The sequence below is a fragment of the Taeniopygia guttata genome, chromosome 30 (genome assembly GCF_048771995.1).
Source record: "Taeniopygia guttata chromosome 30, bTaeGut7.mat, whole genome shotgun sequence".
NCBI classification, from domain to species: domain Eukaryota; kingdom Metazoa; phylum Chordata; class Aves; order Passeriformes; family Estrildidae; genus Taeniopygia; species Taeniopygia guttata.
In genome coordinates this window covers 608,342-625,858 of record NC_133055.1, presented here as the reverse complement: position 1 = coordinate 625,858, position 17,517 = coordinate 608,342, and the positions used below count along the sequence as shown (strand labels likewise).

Sequence of the window (17,517 nt, the reverse complement as noted above, 5' to 3'; positions counted from 1 at the left end):
TTTTCCCTGATATTCCTTTATTTTTACATTTATCCCTTCATTGATTCCTTTATTTTTTCTTTTAATTCCTTCATTTTCCCCATTTATTCCTTTAATTTTCCTTTAATTCCTTCGTTTTTCCCTCTGTTTTTATCCCAAAGATGGGATCAAAGCTCTGCTTTGTTAGGATCCAACCCCGGAAGCCTCAAAATGGCCCAAAACGGGGCTGTGAGCAGCACAAAACCCAAATTTTTGGGTGGAAAAAGGGGAAAATCAGGAATAATTTGAACCCGGGGGTGTGGCCTATGGGAAATGGGCGTGGCCTAACGATGGGTGGGCGTGGTTAAAGTTACCATGGAAACAACCGACGTGATAAGGGGCGTGGCCACAAGTGGGAGTGGTCAGAGAAGGGGCGTGGCTACACTGAAGGCGGGAATCTCGTCCCACCATGGGGGCGTGGCCACGCGCAACGGCGGGAAGGGCGTCCCCTCAGGAGGGGGCGTGGCCTCCCGTGGGCGCGGCGGGAAGGGGGCGTGGCCAAGCCTGGGCGTGACCACAACGGCGGCATCGCGGGGGGGGTCGGGGGGGGGGTGGCGCTGTGGCCGCCAGCTCGGCGAGGGTCCTGTGGCGGCTCTGTCGCGATTTGTCGCGATTTGTCGCGCCGGCCCCGCGGCTCCAGGCCCGCCCATGGAGGCCGCGCCGCGGCTGATGCCCGGGGTGGCCTTGGCGGGGTCTCTTCCGCCAGCACCTCCCCCCGCTGCTGGCGGGGACCCGCCACCCTCAGGGCCACCCTCAGGGCCACCCTCAGGGCCACCCTCAGGGCCACCCTCAGGGCCACCCTCAGGGCCAGCAGCGCGGCCAGCGCAGCACGACACCGGCGATGTCCTGCAGCAGATCATGGCCATCACCGACCAGAGCTTGGATGAGGCCCAGGCCAGGTACGGCGAGGGGACACCGGCAACGGGCACCGGGGACACCGGCACGGCCGTGACTCAGCGCGGGGACACCGAGGGGACGCTGAGGGGACACTGAGGGGACACCGCGGGGACACTGAGGGAGGGGTTTGGGGGCGAAACTTCCCCGCTATTCCCGGTTTTCCCGCTCCCCTCAGACCCCGCATCCCCGGCTGAGCCTCCCGCTTCTTCCCTAAAGCTCCTTCCCGCTTTGGGGGCAATTCTCGGGGATTTTGTCCCATTCCCTCAGGGTTCTGCCTCATTGCCAGAGTCCTTTTACCCCATTCCAAGGCTTTTGCCCCATTCCCAGGCTTTCTGTCCTATTCCCAGCGGATTTCCCCCTTTCCCACACGTTTTTGCCCCATTCCAGGTGGTTTTACCCCATTCCTGGTGTTTTCCCCCCATTTCCAGTGGGTTTTCCCCATTCCTGGTGTTTTCTCCCCATTTCCAGTGAGTTTTGCCCCATTCCTGGTCTTTTTACCCCATTCCTGGTGTTTTCTCCCCATTTCCAGTGAGTTTTGCCCCATTCCTGGTCTTTTTACCCCATTCCTGGTGTTTTCCCCCCATTTCCAGTGAGTTTTGCCCCATTCCAGGTGGTTTTACCCCATTCCTGGTGTTTCCCCCCATTTCCGGTGGTTTTACCCCATTCCTGGTGTTTTCTCCCCATTTCCAGTGAGTTTTGCCCCATTCCTGGTCTTTTTACCCCATTCCCTGGGGGTTTTGTCCTATTTCCAGGGATTTTCCCCATTCCCTCTGGGATTTCCCCCATTCCTGGGAATTTTACCCCATTCCTTTGGGATTTTGTCCCATTTCCAGGGACTTTACCCCATTCCCTGTGGGATTTTCCCAATTCCCGGGGTTTTTACCCCATTCCCAGCAGTTTTTGGGGTCAGGCAGGACAATCCCAGGCAGAACTGCTGGAAATGGGGAAAACCCGTTGTGAATGTGGGGAAAAAAACCCAGAAATGAGATAAAAATCACTGGGAATGGGGAAAACCTCACTGGGAATGAGGGAAAACCCTCCAGAATTGGGGAAAAAACTCCAGGATTGAGGGAAAAATTTAGGAATTATGGGGAAAATCCCACTGAAAAATGGGGAAAATCCCACTGGGAATGGGGCAAAACCTCCAGGAGTGGGGGAAATCCCACTGGGAATTGGAAAAACCCCACTGGGAATGGGGCAAAGAACCCCAGGAATGGGAAAAGTGGAGCTTTGGGGCTGGAATTTTGGCCAGGATGGGGTGAGACCCCCAGTTTGGGGTAATTTGGAATAAATCCTTCATCCACACCAGGAATTCCTGAATTTTAGGGAAAACCAGAGCTGGGAAGGAGCAGAATTCCAGGATTTTGGCGGGTTCTGCATTGCTTAATTAACTGGGGGTAATTAACACTGCATTAGTTGCTGCTCCGGGAGGGAAATGCCGCAAATCCTACAAAAATTGGCCTTTTTTTGGGGCGTTTTCCCCTCATTCCCGCGGTTTTGAGGGAGCTGGGAGTGGTCCTAATTCAGGGAGCTGATAAAAGTCCCCGTTTTCCCTTATCTCGCCCCAAAATTTGGCCCTTTCTGGTTGTGGCAGCCCCAAATTCCAGCCGTTTCCGTGGATTATTTGGAATTTCGGGAGGAGTTTTCCCTCCAAACCCTCAAAATTTGGGGTTAAAGTAATTTTTTGGGTTGTTTGTTGGGATGGAATTGTCCATTTTTTCTTGCGAAATTCCCTTTTTTTGCCCTTCCCTGGCGTTGTTTTGGGCATTCCCCACCTGCAGCTCCATTAGGGATTTCTTAAATGTGGAATTCATGGAATACTGAGGAGAATTTTGGGATATTCAGGATAATTTTGAATTTGTCAGGAGTTTTAATTCCCATAAAGTGAGGAATGCACTTTTTTTAACCCAAATCCTTTCAATATTAACCCAAACCCACCAATCTGCTTCCCAATTTTCCAGCACTTTTCATGGAAAATCCACTTTTATTTCCCCTTGTCTGTGAAGTTTGTTGGATTTGAGATGTTTCCAGCCATTAATTAAGGATTAATTATTAATTTTCTATTAAAAATACAAATTTTAGGGATTTCCCAAGCCCTTGAAAAGTCCCAAAATTAGGAATTTTCACATCCAAGCTCCCAATTTAGGGCAGGAAGCGGACCCGGCAGGGAGGAGCTGGGCGGGACTTCATTAATGAATAATTAATGAGTATTAATTATTAATTACTTAATTAGCCAGCGCTGCCTTCGGGGACCTAAATCGAAGGTTTTAGTCCCAAAATGGGGGGGTTTTGGTGGGATTTTCCCCTCACATTCCTGTTTTTTTTGAGGACAATGGGATCGGAGCCGCCTTTGTTCTCCCGCCGCGCCTCCCGTTTTTTGGTTTTTTTTTTTTTTTTCCCCGCTGTTTGTTTTTTTTTTTTTTTTTAGGGCAAAATCCCGACTTTTTGGGCAAAACCCGCGAGGTTCTGAGGGAAAAATTCCAAGGATTTGAGGGGAAATCCAGGATTTGGGGCGGGGCTGATGGGGAGCCCGGATTGGGGAGGTTCGCAGGGCGGGAAAATCGGGATTTGGTGGGAAAAATGAGAGTAAAGTGGAATTTTTATGGGTTTTCTGAGGGGAAAAAGAGCTCAAAAGCAGCAAAAAAAGAGAGGATTTTGAGGGAGTTTCCACAGAGGATTATTCCCGGTGGAATTTGGGCCCAAACCTTGGAAAACTGGGGAATTTTGGGAATATATATTTAAAAATCCATGGGATTCAGCTATAAATAGATTTTTCTGAGGTAAAAAAGGGCTCAAAAGAAGCAAAAAAAAAAAGAGATTTTGAGGTGGATTTTTCATCCGGTGGATTTCCCCCTTTTTTAATGTGGAATTTAGCTCAAAATTCCGGAAAATTAGGAATTTTGCTTCTAGAAAAATGAGATGAAATTAAAAAAAAAAAAACCCAAAATTCCCATTTTCCCTCAGATTTTCCCATTTTTCCCAGGATTTTCTACACTCACCTGCTCTTCCCATGACATGACCCTAATTTGGTGGTTTTTTAATGGATTTTGGGGCTGATTTTTCCATGTTTTTTGCAGGAAGCACGCCCTGAACTGCCACAGGATGAAGCCGGCCCTGTTCAGCGTCCTCTGTGAAATCAAAGAAAAAACAGGTCTGGATTTCTCCTTTTTGTTCCCATTTTTCCCCTCAAATCCCACTTTTTCTCCTCAATTTTTCCTAATTTTTTCTCTATTTTTCCTAATTTTTCCCATTTTTCTTCAAATTTTTTTCCGCTTTTCCTCACTTTTCCTCATTTTTTCCCATTTCCCCGTTTTTCCTATTTTTTTCCAAATTTTCCCATCTTTCCTCATTTTTCCTCTGCTTTCCCTCATATTTCCTTCATTTTTTCTTCATTTGTTCAGTTTCCCCTCATTTTTTCCCATTTTCCCTCATTTCTTCCCCGCTTTCCCTTATTTTCTTCCCTATTTCCCCTTTTTTTTCCCTCATTTTTCCCATTTCCCCCCAGTTTTCCCAATTTTTTTTCCCCAATTTTTCCTATTTTTCTTCATTTTCTCCCCCGTTTTCCCTCCATTTTCCTTCATTTTCTTCCCCATTTTCCCTCCATTTTCCCACATTCCCCCCCCATTTTCCCCCTCGTTTCCCCTCATTTTCCCCCCATGTTTCCCCCCCCGTTTTCCCACATTTTCCCCCTCTTTTTTCCCCCGTTTTCCCACATTTTCCCCCCCCATTTTCCCACATTTCCCCCACCCCCATTTTCCCTCATTTTCCCCCCCATTTCCTCTCCATATTTCCCCCCGTTTTCCCACATTTTCCCCCTCATATTTTCCCACATTTCCCCCCCCATTTTCCCACATTCCCCCCACCCCCATTTTCCCTCATATTTTCTCTCATTTTCCCCCCCATTTCCCCCATACTTTCCCCCGTTTTCCCACATTTCCCCCCTCTTTTTTCCCCCAATTTTCCCCCATTTCCCCCCCATTTCCCCCTCCCGTTTTCCCACATTTTCCCCCTTTTTTTCCCCCCCCCCGTTTTCCCACATTCCCCCCCCTTTCTTCCCCCCGTTTTCCCACATTTTTCCCCTCATTTTCCCCCACATTTCCCCTCATATTTCGTCTGTTTTCCCACATTTCCTCCCCATTTCCCCCCCCGTTTCCCCTCATTTTCCCCCCAAGTTTTCCCACATTTCCCCCCATGTTTCCCCCCATGTTTCCCCCCGTTTTCCCACATTTTTCCCCTCATATTTTCCCCATATTTTCTCACATTCCCCCCCCATTTTCCCACATTCCCCCTCATTTCCCTCCTTTTCCCTCATTTCCCCCCCATTTCCCCTCATTTCCCCCCCATATTTTCCCCCGTTTTCCCACATTTTCCCCCTCATATTTTCCCCCTCATATTTTCCCACATTTTTTCCCACATTTTCCCCCTCTTTTTTCCCCCCATACTTCCCCCCGTTTTCCCACATTTCCCCCCTTTTTTTCCCCCAATTTTCCCCCATTTCCCCCCCCATTTTCCCACATTTTCCCCCTTTTTTCCCCCTTTTTTCCCACATCCCCCCCCTTTCTTCCCCCCGTTTTCCCGCTTTTTTTTCCCACATTTTCCCCCCATTTCCCTCATTTTCCCCCCGTTTCCCCCCATTTTCCCACATTCCCCCCCCTTCTTCCCCCCGTTTTCCCACATTTTTTCCCACATTTTCCCCCCCATTTCCCCTCATTTTCCCCCCGTTTCCCCCCATTTTCCCACATTCCCCCCCCTTTTTCCCACATTTTTTCCCACATTTTCCCCCTCTTTTTTCCCACATTTTCCCCCCGTTTTCCCCCTCTTTTTTTCCCCATTTTCCCCCTCTTTTTTCCCCCATTTTCCCCCCGTTTTCCCCCTCTTTTTTCCCCCATTTTCCCCCTCTTTTTTCCCCATTTTCCCCCCGTTTTCCCACATTTTTTCCCACATTCCCCCCCTTTTTTCCCCCCATTTTCCCCCCGTTTTCCCCCATTTTCCCCCTCTTTTTTCCCCCATTTTCCCCCCATTTTCCCACATTTTCCCCCTTTTTTTTCCCCTTTTCCCCTCATTCCCCCCGCTATTTCACGCTTCCCGCCTTTTCGCAGCCCTCAGCGTTCGCAGCCTGCCTGAGGCGGACCCTCCTGACGCGCAGCTGCTGCGCCTGGACAACATGCTGCTGGCCGAGGGCGTGGCGGGCCCGGAGCGAGCCCGCTCCCGCCCGGGAAAACCGGGAGAAGCACCCGGAAAACCGGGAGAGGGGCCGGGAAAAGCGGCAGAAGTGCCCGGAAAAGCGGGAGAGGGACCCGGGAAAATCGGGATGGGCCCGCCGGGGGCTTGTCCCCACGACCACGGCATCGAGCACTCGGATTACCGCGCCAAGCTGGCGCAGATCCGGCAGATCTTCCACTCGGAGCTGGAGAAGTACGACCAGGTGATCTTCCCGCGCGGGAAATGGGGTTTGTGTGGGGATTTGGGGGGTTTTGTGGGGATTTGGGGGGTTTTGTGGGAATTTGGGGGTATTTTTTTTTGAAATTTTGGGGGTTATGTGGGAATTTTGGTTTTTTTTGGGGTGGTTCTGTGGGTTTTCGGTGTTTCTGTGGGAATTCAGGGTGGTTTTGGTGGGAATTTCAGGGGTTTTCTGTGTTTTGCTGGGAATTTGGGGGTTTTTGGGGTGGTTTTGTGGGAATTTTGGAGGACTTTTGTGGGAATGTTGGGGGGGTTTTGTGGGAATTTTGGGGTTATTTTCTGTGGTTTTGTGGTAATATTGGGGGTTTTTCAGTGTTTTGTGGGAATTTGGGAGTGTTTTTCTGGGAATTTTGGTCTGTTTTTGAGGGATATTTGGGGGTTTTTTTGGTGGGAATTTTGGGCATTTTTGGGTGTTCTTGTGGGAATTTTGAGGGGTTTTGTGGGAATTTTGGGGTTTTGGGGGAGGTTTTGGTGGGGAATTTTGTTTTTTTTGAGGAAATTTGGTTTTTTTCCAGTGTTTTTATGGGAATTTTGGGGGGCTCTCGTGGGAATTTGGGGGTTTTTTTTGTGTTTTCGTAGGAATTTTGGGGCTTTTTGGGTGTTTTGTGGGAATTCGGTGGTGTTTTATGGGAATTTGTTTTTTTGTGGGAATTTTGGGCTGTTTGTGTGGGAATTTTTGGAGTGTTTTTGTGGGAATTTTGGGCTGTTTGTGTGGGAATATTTGGGGCGTTTTGGTGGGAATTTTTGGAGTGTTTTTGTGGGAATTTTTGGATTGTTCATGTGGGAATTTTGGGCTGTTTGTGTGGGAATTTTTGGAGTGTTTTTGTGGGAATTTTGGAGTGTTTTTGTGGGAATTTTTGGAGCGTTTTTGTGGGAATTTTTGGAGTGTTTTGGTGGGAATTTTTGGATTGTTTATGTGGGAATTTTGGGCTGTTTGTGTGGGAATTTTTGGAGTGTTTTTGTGGGAATTTTGGGCTGTCTGTGTGGGAATTTTTGGGGCATTTTGGTGGGAATTTTTGGAGTGTTTTTGTGGGAATTTTGAGCTGTTTCTGTGGGAATTTTTGGAGTGTTTGTGTGGGAATTTTTGGAGTGTTTTTGTAGGGCTGTTTGTGTGGGAATTTTTGGAGCGTTTTTGGTGGGAATTTTTGGGCTGTTTGTGTGGGAATTTTTGGAGTGTTTTTGTGGGAATTTTGGGCTGTTTGTGTGGGAATTTTTGGATTGTTTATGTGGGAATTTTGGGCTGTTTGTGTGGGAATTTTTGGAGTGTTTTTGTGGGAATTTTGGAGTGTTTTTGTGGGAATTTTTGGAGCGTTTTTGTGGGAATTTTTGGAGTGTTTTTGTGGGAATTTTGGGCTGTTTGTGTGGGAATTTTGGGAGTGTTTTTGTGGGAATTTTGGGCTGTTTGTGTGGGAATTTTTGGAGCGTTTTTGGTGGGAATTTTTGGAGTGTTTCTGTGGGAATTTTTGGAGCGTTTTGGTGGGAATTTTTGGATTGTTTATGTGGGAATTTTGGGCTATTTGTGTGGGAATTTTTGGAGTGTTTTTGTGGGAATTTCGAGCTGTTTCTGTGAGAATTCCTTTCCAAATTCCCCCGTTTTTTTCCCCCCGTGCCAGGCGTGCAGCGAGTTCACCACGCATGTGCTGAACCTGCTGCGGGAGCAGAGCCGCACGCGGCCGATCGCGCCCAAGGAGATCGAGCGCATGGTGGGCGTCATCCACGGCAAGTTCAGCTCCATCCAGGTGCAGCTCAAGCAGAGCACCTGCGAGGCCGTCATGATCCTCAGGTCCCGCTTCCTCGACGCCAGGTGAGAGAATTTGGGGAAAAATTCCTCAAACAGGTGGAAAAATACGATTTTTTTTGGGTGGGTGACATCCATGGCAAGCTCAGCTCAAGCAGAGCACCTGCGAGGCCGTCATGATCCTCAGGTCCCGCTTCCTCGACGCCAGGTGAGAGAATTCGGGGAAAAATTCCTCAAACAGGTGGAAAAATACGATTTTTTTTTTGGGTGGGTGACATCCATGGCAAGCTCAGCTCAAGCAGAGCACTTGCGAGGCCGTCGAGATCCTCAGGTCCCGCTTCCTCGACGCCAGGTGAGAGAATTTGGGGAGAAAATTCCTCCAATGTGTGGAAAAATATGGATATTTCATTGAAAAATATGTGTATTTCATGGAAAAATGTGGATAACTTATGGAAAATGTGGATGTTTCATGGTGAAATGTGGATATTTCATGGAAAAATGTGGGTATTTCATGGAAAAATATTGACATTTAATGGAAAAATGTAGGTATTTCATGGATAGTCCATGGAAAAATGTGGGTATTTCATGGAAAAATATGGATATTTCATGGAAAAATGTGGATATTTTTGGGTGGGTGTCAAACACAGCAAGTTTGGCGAGGCCGTCGTGATCCTCAGGTCCCGGTTCCTCCACGCCAGGTGAGGCAATTTTGGGGAAAAATTCCTCAAACAGGTGGAAAAACAAGGATATTTCATGGAAAAATATGGATAACTTATGGAAAGTGTAGATATTTCATGGTGAAATATGGATATTTCGTGGAAAATTGTGGACATTCCATGGAAAAATGTAGGTATTTCATGAAAAAATGTGGGTATTTAATGGAAAAATGAGGACATTTAATGGAAAAATGTGGGTATTCCATGGAAAAATGTAGGTATTTAATGGAAGAATATTGACATTTAATGGAAAAATGTGGATAGTCCATGGAAAAATGTGGGTATTTCATGGAAAAATGTGGGTATTTCATGGAAAAAATGTGGGTATTTCATGGAAAAATGTGGGTATTTCATGGAAAAATGTGGGTATTTCATGGAAAAATGTGGGTATTTTTGGGTGGGGATCAACCACAGCAAGTTTGGCGAGGCTGTTGTGATCCTCAGGTCCCAGTTCCTCCACACCAGGTGAGAGAATTTGGGGAGAAAATTCCTCCAATGTGTGGAAAAATATGGATATTTCATTGAAAAATATGTGTATTTCATGGAAAAATGTGGGTTTTTCATGGAAAAATGTGGGCTTTATTTCCCATTTTATCTCAAATAATTCCCATTTTACCCCAAATCAATGGCTTTATTTCCCGTTTTATCCCAAATAATTCCCATTTTACCCCAAATAAATGGCTTTATTTCCCATTTTTGCCCTCCAAACCCATGTTTTACCCCCAAATAAATGCCTTTATTTCCCATTTATCCCCAAATAAATGGCTTTATTTCCCATTTTATCCCAAATAAGTGGCTTTATTACCATTTTTGCCCTCCAAGCCCCTGTTTTACCCCAAATAAATGGCTTTATTCCCCATTTTATCCCAAATAAATGCCTTTATTTCCCATTTTTGCCCTCCAAACCCACGTTTTACCCCAAATCAATGGCTTTATTTCCCATTTTACCCCAAATAATTCCCATTTTATCCCAAATCAATGGCTTTATTTCCCATTTTACCCCAAATAATTCCCATTTTATCCCAAATAAACGGCTTTATTTCCCATTTTTGCCCTCCAAGCCCCTGTTTTACCCCATGTAAATGGCTTTATTTCCTATTTTATCCCAAATAAATGGCTTTATTTCCCATTTTTGCCCTCCAAACCCAAGTTTTACCCCAAATAAATGGCTTTATTTCCCATTTAACCCCAAATAAATGTCTTTATTTCCCATTTATCCCCAAATAAATGGCTTTATTTCCAATTTTACCCCAAATCAATGCCTTTATTACCATTTTTGCCCTCCAAGCCCCTGTTTTTCCCCAAATAAATGGCTTTATTTCCCATTTTACCCCAAATAATTCCCATTTTACCCCAAATAAATGCCTTTATTTCCCATTTATCCCCAAATAAATGTCTTTATTTCCCATTTTATCCCAAATAAATGGCTTTATTACCATTTTTTCCCTCCAAGCCCCTGTTTTACCCCAAATAAATGGCTTTATTCCCCATTTTATCCCAAATAAATGCCTTTATTTCCCATTTTTGCCCTCCAAACCCATGTTTTACCACAAATAAATGGCTTTATTTCCCATTTTATCCCCAATAATTCCCATTTTACCCCAAATAAATGCCTTTATTTCCCATTTTTGCCCTCCAAACCCAAGTTTTACCCCAAATCAATGGCTTTATTTCCCATTTTACCCCAAATAAATGTCTTTATTTCCCATTTTGCCCCAAATAATTCCCATTTTATCCCAAATAAATGGCTTTATTTCCCATTTTTGCCCTACAAACCCATGTTTTACCCTAAATAAATTGCTTTATTTCCCATTTTATCCCAATAATTGAGTTTATTCCCCATTTTTGCCCTCCAAGCCCCTGTTTTACCCCAAATAAATGGCTTTATTTCCCATTTTACCCCAAATAAATGGCTTTATTTCCCATTTTACCCCAAATAAATGGCTTTATTTCCCATTTTACCCCAAATCAATGGCTTTATTTCCCATTTAACCCCAAATCAATGGCTTTATTTCCCATTTTACCCCAAATAAATGGCTTTATTTCCCATTTTACCCCAAATAAATGGCTTTATTTCCCATTTTACCCCAAATCAATGCCTTTATTTCCCATTTTACCCCAAATAAATGGCTTTATTCCCCATTTTTGTCCTCCAAGCCCCTGTTTTACCCCAAATAAATGGATTTATTTCCCATTTTTGCCCTCCAAACCCATGTTTTACCCCAAATAAATGGCTTTATTTCCCATTTTACCCCAAATAATTCCCATTTTATCCCAAATAAATGGCTTTATTCCCCATTTTTGCCCTCCAAACCCATGTTTTACCCTAAATAAATTGCTTTATTTCCCATTTTACCCCAAATAAATGTCTTTATTTCCCATTTTACCCCAAATAATTCCCATTTTATCCCAAATAAATGGCTTTATTTCCCATTTTTGCCCTCCAAACCCAAGTTTTACCCCAAATAATTGGATTTATTTCCCATTTTTGCCCTCCAAACCCAAGTTTTACCCCAAATCAATGGCTTTATTCCCCGTTTTCTCCCCAATAAATGGAATTTCCCTGTCCCGCAGGCGGAAGCGGCGCAATTTCAGCAAGCAGGCCACCGAGGTGCTGAACGAGTATTTCTACTCCCACCTCAGCAACCCCTACCCCAGCGAGGAGGCCAAGGAGGAGCTGGCCCGCAGGGGCGGCATCACCGTCTCCCAGGTGGGCGCTTTTGGGGCAAATTCACGGGATTTCGGGAAAACTGCTGCCATTTCGGGCCGAATTCCTGGGGTTTTGGAGGAAATTCACAGGATTTTAGGGCAATTTTCTGGGATTTTTTGGGCAAATTCCTGGGATTTGAAGCAAATTCCTGAGATTACGGGGGAAATTTCTGGGATTTTGGGGCAAATTCCTGGCATTTTGGGACAAATTCTTGGGATTTTGGGGCAAATCCTGGGATTTTGGGGCAAATCCTGGGATTTTGAGGCAAATTTCTGGGATTTTGGGGCAAATTCCTGGAATTTTCAGGCCAAATTTTTTTGATTCTGGGGAAAATTTCTGCGATTTTGGAGCAAATTTCATGGGATTTTGGGGGCAAATATCCAGGATTTTGGTGCAAATTTCTGGGATTTGAGGCAAATTCCTGAGATTATGGGGGAAATTTCTGGGATTTCGGGGCAAATTCCTGGTATTTTGGGACAAATTCTTGGGATTTTGGGGCAAATCCTGGGATTTTGAGGCAAATTTCTGGGATTTGGGCAAATTCTTGGGATTTTGGTGCAAATCCTGGGATTTTGAGGCAAATTTCTGGGATTTGGGCAAATTCTTGGGATTTTGGGGCAAATCCTGGGATTTTGAGGCAAATTTCTGGGATTTGGGCAAATTCACGGGATTTCGGGAAAACTGCTGCCATTTCGGGCCGAATTCCTGGGATTTTGGAGGAAATTCACAGGATTTTAGGGCAATTTTCTGGGATTTTTGGGCAAATTCCTGGGATTTGAAGCAAATTCCTGAGATTACGGGGGAAATTTCTGGGATTTTGGGGCAGATTCCTGGTGTTTTAGGACAAATTCTTGGGATTTTGGGGCAAATCCTGGGATTTTGAGGCAAATTTATGGGATTTGGGCAAATTCTTGGGATTTCGGGGGAAGTTCCCAAGGATTCTGGGGAAAATCCTGGGATTTAGGGGGAAATGTCTGGGATTTTGGGGAAATCCCCAGGATTTTGGGGCAAATTCCTGGAATTTTCAGGCCAAATTTTTTTGATTCTGGGGAAAATTTCTGCGATTTTGGAGCAAATTTCATGGGATTTTGGGGGCAAATATCCAGGATTTTGGTGCAAATTTCTGGGATTTGAGTCAAATTCCTGAGATTATGGGGGAAATTTCTGGGATTTCGGGCAAATTCCCGGTATTTTGGGACAAATTCTTGGGATGTTGGGGCAAATCCTGGGATTGGTAATTTTTTTTTTTTTTTTTGGGAGGAATTTCTGGGATTTTGGGGGGAAATTCCCAGGATTTTGGGGCAAATTCCTGGAATTTTGGGAAAAATTCCTGGAATTCCCTTTCCCAGGTGTCCAACTGGTTCGGGAACAAGCGCATCCGCTACAAGAAGAACATGGGCAAGTTCCAGGAGGAGGCAAATATCTACGCGGCCCGGGGCGCGGGGGAGGCGCCCTGCTCGCCCAACTCCGGTGAGAATCGCTAATTAACCCGGGCTAATTAAAGAGCTGCAGTTCTGGCTCCTGGGAGCAATGTTTGACCTTTTTTATTTGGGTTTATTTGGGTTTAATTTGATTTTTTTGGGTTTAATTTGATTTATTTTGGCTACCAGGGCCCATCCCCTGCTCGCCCAACTCCGGTGAGAATCGCTAATTAACCTGGGCTAATTAACGACCTGCCGCTCTGCCCTCTGGGAGCGTGATTTTACCTTTTTATTTGGGTTTATTTGGGTTTAATTTGATTTTTTTGGGTTTAATTTGATTTATTTTGGCTACCAGGGCCCCGCCCCCTGCTCGCCCAACTCCAGTGAGAATCACTAATTAACCGGGGCTAATTAACGAGCTGCGGTTCTGCCCGCAGGGAGTGTGATTTTACCTTTTTATTTGGGTTTATTTGGGTTTAATTTGATTTTTTTGGGTTCAATTTGATTTATTTTGGCTACCAGGACCCCGCCCCCTGCTCGCCCAACTCCAGTGAGAATCGCTAATTAACCCAGGCTAATTAACGAGCTGCGGTTCTGCCCGCTGGGAGCATGATTTTACCGGTTTATTTGGGTTTATTTGGGTTTAATTTGATTTATTTGGGTTTAATTCGGTTTATTTGGGTTTAATTTGATTTATTTTGGCTACCAGGGCCCATCCCCTTTTGTTTCATATTTTTATAGACTTTTATATCCATTTATTTATTTATATTTCCATTTTAATTCTTTTTCTGATTTCTATTGCCATTTATTTTTTATTTCCTTTGATCTACTTTCCCTCCATTTCTTTATTTTCATTCCCATTTATTTCCTTTCATTTTATTCCATTTTATTTCATTTTTATTTCCATTTTACTCCCTTTATCATTCCATTTTATTCTCTTTTAAAATCCCTTTTATTCCCATTTTTATTCCATTTATTCCCCTTTCTATCTCACCTGAAGAACCATTCTGGGCGGGTTTGTCATGCACTAAAATTCTTCATTTTAATTGCATTTTTTTGGGTTTTTTTGGTGTTTTTTCAGCTTCCTCTGGGTCTTTTAAGATGACAAATTCTGGGGATTCCTTCCTCAACCTGCAGCCCTTGAATTCCTACCAGAGCCCTCCCAACGTGCAGAGCCAGGTGAGGAAAAATGGGAAAAAAATCCAAATTTCTGCCCTGGATCCCGGAGGAATCCGTTCCTTCCGATTCCTCCTGCGATTTTCAGGGTTGTTTAAAGGTTTGGGGTTCTTCAAATTTCTGCTTTTACTGAAAATCTGAAATTCCTCTTGGGATTGGGAGGGAAATTCTCACTCAAATTCCAAAATTTTCAGTGATATTCCCACTGAAAATCCAAAATTCCCACTGAAATTCCCCATAAAAATCCAAATTTCTCTCTGAAATTCCCATTGAAAATCCAAAATTCTCACTGAAATTCCCACTGAAATTCCTGTTGGGATTAGGAGTAAAATTCCCCTGAAATAACAACTGCAATTCTCACTGAAAATCCAAAATTCTCTCTGAAATTCCCAGCAAATTGAATTTCTATTTAATTATTATTTATTGTGTTATTTGATTAATCTTATTTATGAGTAAATCCATAAATTCCCTACTCTCACTTGAAATTTCCATGAAAAGTGTTATAAAAATTTTATTATTAAATCCATAAATTACTACTAAAATTCTCACCAAAAATCCTATTAAAAATCTTTATTATTAAATCCATAAATTCCTACTAAAATTCTCACCCAAATTCCTATTAAAAATCTCATTATTAAATCCATAAATTCCCACTAAAATTCTCACCCAAATTCCTATTAAAAATCTCATTATTAAATCCATAAATTCCCTTCTCTCGCTTGAAATTCCCACTGAAATTTTGATTAAAAATCCCCTGAAATTTTGATTTAAATTCCCAAATTTTTACCAAATTCTCAAATTCCTCCTCTCGCTCTGACTCTTTATTCCCATGGAAATTGTGAGTGAAAAATTCCCATTTCAGGCATTCCAGGCTGGTTTTTTTTCAGCTTTTTTTCCCTTTTTTTGCGTTTTTTTTTGGATTTTGCAGCTGGATTCCCTGCACCACGTCCTGCAGCACTCGGGGAGGTTCGAGCCCCTCGTGGGGAGCCCTTTGTACTCCACGCAGCGCCTCGAGGTGACTTTGTTTTATTCTGTTTTATTCTCATAATTATCCAAAAATTGCATTTTCTCCATTTGTTTTTATTTTTATTTTCAATTCATTTTAATTTTAGTTTTTATTTTTTATTATTTCCCTCAACATATGGCTGATGTTGGGATGGAGAAAAAGCTGGAAAAATTAAATTTAATTGGTCAACTTGTACATTTTTAAATTTAAATTTTTAAAGCTTAGTTTAAATTTTTCAATCTTTTACCATATTTAATGTTGTTACTAATATTACTATATTTACTATATGCAAATGTGACATTTAATGGATATCATTAATAGAAATTTAAATATTTGAATACATTTTATATTTAATCTGGATTAAAATGAAACTATATAAATGATTAAATTATATGAAATTATTGTATAATTTGTATAAATTATTTGTATATTATGTAACATTATAGAAAACTATAAAATTGTATAAAACTATATTGTATAAATATTATCGGTTTATATTAATGAACAGTATAGTATTTTTAGAAATTATACATTTATTTATAATATCGATTACATATATATTTGAATTTATACGTTTATATATAATACATATTACGTATATGTATTTATGCATTTATGTGTAATATATATTACGTATATATGTGTTTATACATTTATGTACAATATATATTACATATATATATATTATATATGCATACTTTAATTTCTATTATAAAGAGCTACTATTATTGTTATTATTATACATTAAATTCATTTAAGTACATAAATTTAGATTTAAATGTAGAAATTACAAGCGTATACTTACTAATATGTTTTGAAATATATTTGACATAATATTACACATGAAATAAAAATAGAAATTTATTATGTTTATTGAAAATTAATATATAAAAACTTATATATGTGAATATAAAATTATACTTATATTAAATTATAAATCAAAGGAGCAGGAGGTTTTTTGGGGTATCAATTTCCTTTTAAAACCACCCTCACATCCAAACTCACAGAGCCCTGTTATGTCATGTATAGATAATTTATTGATTATTTATTGCCAATTATGATTAATTAATTAATTACAATTTAATTAATCATGAATTAATTATGATTTAATGTCCCTCAGGCCAATGGCAGCTGGCAGGACGCCGCCACCCCCTCCTCCATCACCTCCCCCGCCGCAGACCCCGGCAGCGTCAACTCCGACGCCTCCAATTAAAGAGATTTTGGGACCTTTTTGAGAGGAGAGAGGTCAATTAACGTTAATTAATTAATATCGCTCTCGGGCCGGTGGAATTATTGACTCGCAATGAATGAATTACCTCAGAACAAGCCAATAGATTGTGATGGCAGCGCCGCCTCTACCTCTCAGCGCCGACTCGGAATTATTTATAATTTCATTTCGCCTCAGAAAATTCAGTTTTTTTAAGGAAAAACTTTGGATTTTACATGAAAAACCTGAAGAAGGAAAAAAAAAAAAAAAACCTCTTGGCGTTCGTCTCTTGTTTTACAGCGGAAAAAAATGGATTTATTTTTGTTTCGTCCGGTTTTTTATGCTGGGATTTCTGTTCTAGGTGAATAGTTCCAGTTAAACCCCTCCACTGCAATTGGATGTTCTCTGTATTGTAATTTTCTATAGGAAATTCAGCTTTTTAAAAATAATTTATCTCAATAATGGGAACATTGCTTTACTAAACTTCTCGCTGGACGTCACACGCAGGTCGGACCTTCCCCTGGAGTCATTCCCAGGGATTTCATATCGGGAAAATTCCACGGCTTTACTTTTTCTGATGGAAAAAGTACAAAAATCAAATTAAAACCCCCAAATTCACCACAAAACAGCCGAACCACAGGATTTCCCCATGGGAATTCCAGGGGGTTTGTGCCGTTCTAGTGCTGTGCTCAGAGGCCGCCCCTTTCAGTTGAGATTTTTATCAAAAAAAATAAACTTCCAAAGCCTTTTTTTTTTTTTTTTCCTTTTTCTCCCCACTTTTCTTCTGGTTTTTTATTTCTCTCGGGTTTGGGCTCGGTGGGCATGAGGTTCATGGGGGCGGGAAAAGGGCGGGAAGATCATGAGGGGAGGAAAAGGGCGGGAAGATCCTGAGGGGAGGGAAAATGGCGGAAAGATCGTGAGGGGAGGAAAAAGCGAGAAGAGCGTGAGGGAAGAGAAAAGGACGTGAAGGTGTGAGGGAAGGGAAAAGGGCGGGAAGATCCTGAGGGGTGGAAAAAGCGAGAAGAGCGTGAGGGAAGAGAAAAGGACGTGAAGGTCGTGAGGGGAGGGAAAAGGGCGGGAAGATCGTGAGGGGAGGAAAAAGCGAGAAGAGCGTGAGGGAAGACAAAAGGACGTGAAGGTCGTGAGGGGAGGGAAAAGGGCGGGAAGA

At 42.7% G+C, this 17,517-nt stretch overlaps 1 protein-coding gene across 2 annotated transcripts; it reads left to right on the top strand.

Annotated features, from left to right (window-relative positions):
* Nucleotides 1-508: 508 nt before the first annotated feature.
* On the top strand, nucleotides 509-17,125 carry LOC105760726 (pre-B-cell leukemia transcription factor 4). 2 transcript variants are annotated; one of them, XM_030259836.4, is made up of 9 exons: nucleotides 509-917; nucleotides 3,993-4,066; nucleotides 6,015-6,340; nucleotides 7,989-8,179; nucleotides 11,404-11,539; nucleotides 12,889-13,009; nucleotides 14,042-14,139; nucleotides 15,065-15,151; nucleotides 16,263-17,125. In XM_030259836.4, exons 1-9 carry the CDS (start codon nucleotides 667-669, stop codon nucleotides 16,353-16,355), a joined length of 1,377 nt encoding a protein of 458 aa, XP_030115696.4. In that variant the 5' UTR covers nucleotides 509-666; the 3' UTR covers nucleotides 16,356-17,125. The 2 variants fall into 2 exon arrangements, with proteins under 2 accessions (XP_030115696.4, XP_072776163.1); XM_072920062.1 differs by lacking the exon at nucleotides 509-917 and adding an exon at nucleotides 928-1,040.
* The last annotated feature ends 392 nt before the right edge of the window (nucleotides 17,126-17,517 follow it).